The sequence below is a fragment of the Clinocottus analis genome, unplaced genomic scaffold (assembly GCF_023055335.1).
Source record: "Clinocottus analis isolate CAN_PGR_092001 unplaced genomic scaffold, fCliAna1.0.p SCAF_9, whole genome shotgun sequence".
Lineage (NCBI taxonomy): Eukaryota > Metazoa > Chordata > Actinopteri > Perciformes > Cottidae > Clinocottus > Clinocottus analis.
This window is the reverse complement of record NW_027176251.1, coordinates 1,927,501-1,935,123: the sequence shown is the minus strand read 5'-3', so window position 1 is coordinate 1,935,123 and position 7,623 is coordinate 1,927,501. Positions and strand designations below refer to the sequence as shown.

The window sequence follows — 7,623 nt, the reverse complement described above, 5'->3', positions numbered from 1 at the left end:
TTTATTTTACAATCGTATGTATTATTACATAGATAATTAATTTAATTATATCATATCAGTTTGGCTTGTTTCAGGAAGCTTGAAAACAATCTTTCTTTTAAACATGTTTTATTATTTTTCATTGTTGTATGTAATATTATTATTTTACAATTATTTAATTTAATTTGACAAAAACCTGTAACTCCAACATGAGCCTGCAAAGGGCGGTGGACCAACGCAAAGAAGAACGACGTCATCAGCTCTTCATCCAATCAGCGGCGTGGGCCCGCCTCCTACAGAGAGAAAACGCCATCATGAGTCAAGCCTGTCACGTGACCGATGACGCGCGACCGCTGCGCCTCAACAAGGTAAACAGCTCGCAGCTGCTCAGCGAACTGGCGCGAACGTGTTCATAACCGTGATCACGCGCCCAGGCACGCGTGCAGAGTTCACGTAGGTTTCACCTGAAGCATCAGCGCTCTGGGAGGGGGAGGGGCCAAGCACAGGTCGTGGGCGTGGAGAGCAAGTGTGACGATTTTAACGCGCGAAAAAGCGACCAGGTCTTTTTTTGAAGCGCGACGTGACGTCACAGCGCGCCAAAACGTTTTGTTGTTGTTGAAGCAGCAGCCCGGACATCATGGAGGACCAGTAAACACACACACACACACACACACACGCGCGCGCAGTGAAACCAGCGCTTCCTTGTTCATCGAGAGAAGAAGAAGAAGTCTCGTCGTCCGCTTTCTCTTCATACGCACGTGCGGGATTAACTTCACGCAGGAGCTCGCGGGTCTGCCGCCAGACTGCACCGGAGAACCCGCGGTTTCTACAAACAACGGCTCCTATCCGGTAAAATCCGCGTTCACGTTGCGGAGTTCTGCCCGCTGCCGAGTCACGAGAAGCCCGCGCACGGATCGGCATGCTTTAACCTGTACTAACTAACCAGCATGTGTATAAACTACTCACTAAACTAACTAACCAACATATGTATGAACGAATCACTTAACTAACCAGCATGTGTATGAACTACTTCCTAAACTGAACTAACTAATCAGCATATGTATTAACTACTCACTTAACTAACTAACCAGCATGTGTATGAACTACTCACTAAACTGTACTAACACGCATATGTATGAACTACTAACTAGTGTGTGTGTGTGTGTGTATATAAACAGGAGGTGTTACTATGAGTGACGTGGTGGAGGAGGTGATGGACAGCTCGGAGCAGGAGGAGCAGGAGGAGCAGTCCCGTCTGAACAAAAGCTCCAAACCATCAGGTAGAGTGAAGAGGCATTCACTTGCAGTCACAGTTATGGTCAGATTCTCATCTTTCTGACGGTCTTTGAACACATCACAAGTGACACGTGAAGCCGAAACAAACCAAGCTTTAAATGTGACGTCATTAACACGTTTTATTCTTCACCTCTCTTTTTAAAATGTCTCCTCGAAGGAGAGTGTTTTAGTTGTAGTCATGTTTCCAGAGGGAAGCAGCACTTGTATATTTATATTTTTATGTATTTATGTGTTTTTGCTTGTGCTTCAGGTGAAATCCTTGAGGGGAAGCGGGCGAAGAAGTCGGTGGAGCGACTGGACTTCCAGGCCCCGAAGCAGAAGGAGAAGCTGAAGGTCGGAGACGGTGAGTTCAATGGGTTTTGTATATTCCAGCATCGCGCTCAAGTTGCATTCAAGTTCTCCAAGAGAGTCGGTGTTGTTTACTGAGGGTTTGTTGCCATGGTTTCAGGGAGCGGGGACAAGCTGGGAGACATCCCTCGCTCCGAACATCAGATAACCAGGATGAAGGCGGCCGACCTGAAGCCGCTGCACGCCATCCTGTTCGACCGGCCGGGGAAGGTAGGAGCCTGAACGCACCACGAGCTCTCGTGTACCTTCAGCCAGTGCTCATGTTTCCTGAGAGCCTGAACGCACCGTTTCCTCCTCAGATGGCGTCCCTGAAGAAGAACCTGCGTCTCTTCAACGGGTTTCCTTTCGACGCCGCCAGCGAGCAGTTCTCCAAGAAACGAGAGAAACTTCTCAAGTAAGTTTAGTTTTCCTTGTTCTGCATCAACGATGTAGACTGTCATGATGAAGAGCGTGAGCAGCGATGAAGACTGTTTCTGTTGCAGGAACTCTAACTTCACCAACAGCAAGCTGAAGGTGGTGTGCGGCGTTCTGGATCTGGAGAAGAAGGGAACGCACTCTGACCTGGTGGATCGCATCCTGAGCTTCCTCATCGCACCCAAGAACAGCGGCAAGGTGAGCGGAGAGATGTTGTTGTTGTTGTTGTTGTTTCTGGTCAGTGTTTTTAAAAGCACCAGAAAGTTTGCGATTTAAACTCTCAAAAAACATTTTGAAGGAGCAGAAGTTTATGATCATGTTCTAATAGACGTCTCTTCGTGTTCGTCTTCTTTTTCTTCTTTTTCTTCTTCTCTTCTCTCCTCTTCCTCTCTCTCCTCTTCATCTTCCACTTCTTCCTCCTCTCTCTCCTTTTTCTTCTCCTCCCCCTCCTCCTCTTTCTCCTCCGACAGCGTCTCCCCGTGAAGAAGAAGAGGAAATCGAAGAAGAAGCTGTCGGGCGATGACTCGTCCGGTACCAAGAAGAAGAAGAGCAAAGCGAGCAGCTCGTCTTCATCGAGTCCCAAGAAGTCCAGACCGGGGAGCAAGTCCAGCGCCATCGTCATGGACTCCAGCAGCGACGAAGAGGAGGAGGAGGAAGAGGAGGAGGAAAAGGCCGAGGCGGAGGACAAGCCGTCAGAAAAAGAGGACAAGTCAGAGGATGAAGAGGAGGAGGAAGATGAGGTGAGGGGCACTGACTACGCAACAACTAACCCTGATGAGTTTAGTATTAAAGAAGAAAAGAATCCACATTTCTTTATTATTCATGTATGTAAACAACCCTTTACGGTCATGACCTCATCGATGACCTCATCGATAAGCCCTGATCATGTGATCAGAGCGACGAAGAGAGCAGCTTTGAGAGGACGTCTCACTCTGCTTCTGTGTTCCAGTCTCCCAGATCAAAGTCAAGAGGGAAGCCGGTAAAAAGAGCGAGGACACCAACGAAGAAGACGGCTCCTCCCAGGAAGAGAGCGAAGAAAAACGCTTCAGAGTCTGAGTCCGACGACAAGGTACCGGTCTCAGTGTAGTCCTGGTCCTCTATAGTCTCAGTGTAGTCCTGGTCCTCTATAGTCTCCGTGTAGTCCTGGTCCCCTATAGTCTCCGTGTAGTCCTGGTCCTTTATGGTCTCAGTGTAGTCCTGGTCCTCTATAGTCTCCGTGTAGTCCTGGTCCTCTGTAGACTCAGTGTATTCCTGGGCCTCTATAGGACCAACATTACCTTTTTAGTCCACAGGGGGCGCCAGAACCAACATTACATGAAACTCAATGTAGAAACTTTCGATAATAAAAAAAAGTTAAACTATCAAAAGTCGTGTGATTATGTTGTTGTTTTTGATGTTTTTTTTTTTTTTATGTTGTTGTATTAAAGCCCACAAAGAAGAAACCGGCAGCTAAAACCAAGAAGGCCGACAGCAGCAGCAGCAAAAACAACACCAACACAGGTGAGATGACTTATTAAACGAGCCTGTGGCTTTAAGAGGCTGATTTCTGATGCATCATGGGAGCAAGCGGTGACATCACCATGGTGCACTTCCTGCAGCGGACGACAGCTCTGACGACGACGAGCCGCTCATCAGGATGGTGAGGAAGAGTCCAGGAGACGAGCAGCTGAAGGAGACGGTGAAGAAGCTGCTGGAGGAGGCGGACCTGGAGGAGATGACCATGAAGCAGATCTGTAGGAGGGTGAGGACACACACACACACACACACACACACACACGCACACACACGCACACACACACACACACACACACACACACACACACACACACACACACACACACGCACTTCTATATGTATGTATACTGTTGTACTTTCTGTTCTTCATTCTTCTTTCTGTTTCAGGTGTTTGACACGTACCCGAACCACGACCTGAGCAGCAAGAAGGATTACATCAAGCAGACCGTGAAATCTGTGAGCGCACACACACACACACACACACACACACACACACACACACACACACACACAATGAGTTGCTGTTGAGTGTATAAAAGTTGAGTCGTGCAGTTCCTGCTGTTCTCCAGCAGAGGGCGGTGGTGGAAAGAAATATATCGATATGATAGATGGATAGATGGATGGATAGATATCCACTTTAAAAGAAAAAAAGTTAAAAAGAATATTAATATTGTTTACGTAGTGTAGATAATTCAGTGAATGTAAATCATTAAAATAATTGTTTAAAATATCTCAAAGTTTTTTTGTGGATAATATTTTTCTCCAAAGTGATTTATTTATTGTTTGTGTTCAACATCACAAACATGTTCTTCTGTTGTTGTTGTTGTTGTTGTTGTTGTTGTTGTTGTTGTTGTTGTGCGTCATGCTTCTCTAAATGTCTCCTCACAGCTCATCACATGAAGAAGAAGAAGCTTCACAGGATGAAACGTCTCATGAGTTTCATATTGTTTGTTTTTCATAGTTTTCTCCATGAAGATGTTTTTGTTTATTATTATTGTTGTTATTGTTATTAATGTCAAAGCGTTTCAGGTTTGTTGTCAACAGGTTTAACGTTCTGTCAGATTCATGAGAAAAGTTTGTTTTAAGTTGTTTATTAACATTAAAATGTAAATATGTTTCTAATGAGGTGAAGTTATTGTTTTGATATTAAAACTCAGAAAACATTTTTATTTCCTCTTTCAAACAATTATTTACAAATTTAAACTTTTAAAACATTGGGCTGAAAAATAAAAATTGTTTTGATACTAAATTGTCTTATTGTGTTATTTCAATGCGGTGTTGTCAAACACGAGGTCCACGTCACTTTATGCGGCCGAAAGGATGCAGCAGAGGTTTATAAATATATTTATATATGTATATTTTGTTTTTTGGGCGAAGTTGAAAACGGATTAATCGCATTATGCGCCAAATTCAAAAGGAAGTAAAAAACTAGTGTATTACACACTTTTAATTTAAACAGATGTTATCAGAACTATATAACAGCACTCTGAAGCAACAGCTTGTTAACATACACACATAGTTTATAAATCTGTTTTTTTATATTTTTTAAAATAATTTTTATATATACATATATAAATATACACATTTAAATATTTATATATAGCTATTTATATACATGTATTTGTATATATGTATATAAATTGTATATACATAAATATTTATGTACGTATATACAACTTATATATATATATATATACATATATATATATATATAATTATATATGTATATTTATATATATATAATTATTTATATATAGTCGTTTGTGCTGTCTGTTTACTGTTTTTTATTTAATAAACAGTGATGTCTCCTTCAGCCACTAGGGGGCACTGCTGCATGTATGTGTGTTGTAAATAAATTACATGTTGCAGCAAATATTTACACAATTGATTATTTAATTTACAACATTGTGAATCAGAACATTTTCTTTTATAATGTTTGTACATTTGCCGCTAGGAATTGTGGGTAAACGAGACTGCAGAAAGAAGAAGAAAAAAAGCGCAGTTCAAACATTTAGTGATAAAAAGTATTTACATCATTTGACAAATTATTTTTCGACGCTTTACAAACAGGAAGTGTTAAAAATCTACTTTCATCAGTCAAATAAAAATATTAAACTTTTATAATACTGTAATACTTGTTTCTTTACAGGTTACGAGTGATCTCTCTCTCTCTCTCTCTCTCTCTCTCTCTCTCTCTCTCTCTCTCTCTCTCTCTCTCTCTCTGTCTCTCTCTCTCTGGTGATGAAGGTTTATTCACAGCTTGTTTTATGGGCTTCAGAAGCCTCTTCAGGGGAGCGATGAAGAACCAAAACAAAGTTATCATTTTCATTTAATCTGTAAAAACAATTCAAAGTAAATCTTCTTGTGTCTTCGTTCCCATCGTGTCCCCGTCCTTCATGTGGGCCACCGAGTCCTTGAGTCCATGAGTCCATGAGTCCTGATCCTGCAGTTTCCGGACTCAGGGGGTCCGGATCCTGCAGGGTCCGGACCCCCTGAGCAGGTTTTTAGTTGTCGAACATGAGAATGTTTCTTTAAGGGAAGTTTCCTTCTGATACTGTCGGTGTTTCCTTTCCTCTCCCCCTCGTCTCCTCGTCCCCTCTGTCCCCTCTGTCCTCTCATTGGCTCTCGCTCTCTCCCAGCAGCCAATAGGTGGTCATCTTTCCTTTGCCCTTGAGCTCGATGTCTCCTCTCAGCTCCAGCTGGAAGCAGTTGAACTCCAGCAGGACGTCGCGCGTCGCTGCGGAAACATGAATCCTCAGCGCTGTCGCAAAAAAAAAACACACGTTAACACAATGCAACACAAGCCTGCGTGTGTGTGTGTGTGTGTGTGTGTGTGTTTTACCTTCTCCACTGGACTCCATACGTGACGATGTGTTCACGGTGTCTCCGAACAAACAGAACCTCGGCATCTTCAGACCAACGACGCCGGCACAGACCGGCCCTGGAACATGAATACAGATGTTTGCCCCGTGTACGAGTTTACTAGTACACGCTGGTGTACTAGTACACAAACTAGTACACGAGTACCCGCCCGTGTCCTCACCGCTGTGGATGCCGATCCTCAGCTTCAGCTGCTGCTCCGCCCGGTGGCAGATCTTGAAGGTGCGCACGGCGTCCAGCAGGGCGAGCGCCATGCGGGCGATCTCTCGGCCGTGCAGCTGCCCGTTGCGGCCCGGCAGCCCCGACACCACCATGTAGGCGTCGCCGATGGTCTCCACCTGGGGGCGCCGCGGCGGAGAGGGGTGAGTACTACGAGTACTACGAGTTTTTAAAATTTCTGGTTAGATTATATTTTTTCCCAATTTACTGCTTCCTGTGTGGTATTTTTTAGTTTTTATGGCTCAATAAAGTATTTAATCTGCAGGAAATACTTTGATCTTTAGAGCCTCGAGCACTCAGAAAAGAGTTTGTTTTGACAAGTTGTATTTGTATTACATACTATGTTTACGGTTAAACACACACTATACTGTGATTTTCCTTTGCTGATTTTCTAATATTTGGTTTAATTCCGTTCACATTGTCATGTTTTTCTTTCTTATTTTTGTGCGTTTTTTTTTTTTTTTACAAAAATGGTTGAAAACAGTGAAATGTTTGTTGTTCATTTCTTCACCTTGTAAACGTCGAAGTTGTCGATGATGGCGTCGAAACAGGTGTAGAGGTCGTTCAGGAAGGTCACCACCTGCGGAGTCACAACGCTCGGCCGTCAGCGGGCGCCGACGAAGACGACCTCCCCCGCTCGTCTTCGTCCCCTCGCACACTCACCTGCATGGGCGTGCTCTCCGCAGAGATGGCCGTGAAGCCCACGATGTCGCTGAAGTAGATGGTGACGCAGTCGAAGGCCTCGGCCTGAACCGTCTCGCCCCGCTTCAGCTGCTCGGCCACCGAGCTGGGGGCGGGGCATAACAAGCATGACATATGCAATGAGGGGGCGGGGCATAAGAATCACTGTGGTAGTATCTGGTACAGCAGTGCTAGTACACGTAGTACTCACTGTGGTAGTATCTGGTACAGCAGTACTAGTACACGTAGTACTCACTGTGGTAGTATCTGGTACAGCAGTGCTAGTACACG

General features: G+C 44.2%; 2 protein-coding genes across 3 annotated transcripts in view; one reads left to right on the top strand and one right to left on the bottom strand.

Moving 5' to 3' along the window:
• Positions 1–307: 307 nt before the first annotated feature.
• On the top strand, positions 308–4,801 carry dek (DEK proto-oncogene). 2 transcript variants are annotated; one of them, XM_068570003.1, is made up of 12 exons: positions 308–347; positions 1,158–1,259; positions 1,526–1,618; positions 1,724–1,833; positions 1,923–2,017; positions 2,106–2,235; positions 2,508–2,777; positions 2,987–3,106; positions 3,465–3,537; positions 3,636–3,778; positions 3,940–4,008; positions 4,441–4,801. In XM_068570003.1, the coding sequence occupies exons 2-12, from the start codon at positions 1,169–1,171 to the stop codon at positions 4,450–4,452; spliced, it is 1,206 nt and encodes a 401-aa protein (XP_068426104.1). In that variant the 5' UTR covers positions 308–347; positions 1,158–1,168; the 3' UTR covers positions 4,453–4,801. The 2 variants fall into 2 exon arrangements, with proteins under 2 accessions (XP_068426104.1, XP_068426103.1); XM_068570002.1 differs by lacking the exon at positions 308–347 and adding an exon at positions 372–828.
• Positions 4,802–5,974: 1,173 nt separating this feature from the next.
• npr1b (natriuretic peptide receptor 1b) overlaps positions 5,975–7,623 on the bottom strand; it is a 31,791-nt gene continuing 30,142 nt past the window's right edge. Inside the window, exons 18-22 of the mRNA XM_068569517.1 lie at positions 7,315–7,438; positions 7,163–7,231; positions 6,596–6,770; positions 6,395–6,493; positions 5,975–6,313 (exon numbers count right to left, since the gene is read on the bottom strand). Of these exons, the coding sequence (XP_068425618.1) occupies positions 6,168–6,313; positions 6,395–6,493; positions 6,596–6,770; positions 7,163–7,231; positions 7,315–7,438 (613 nt within the window). The 3' untranslated portion in view covers positions 5,975–6,167. The remainder of the gene's footprint in view (positions 6,314–6,394; positions 6,494–6,595; positions 6,771–7,162; positions 7,232–7,314; positions 7,439–7,623) is intronic.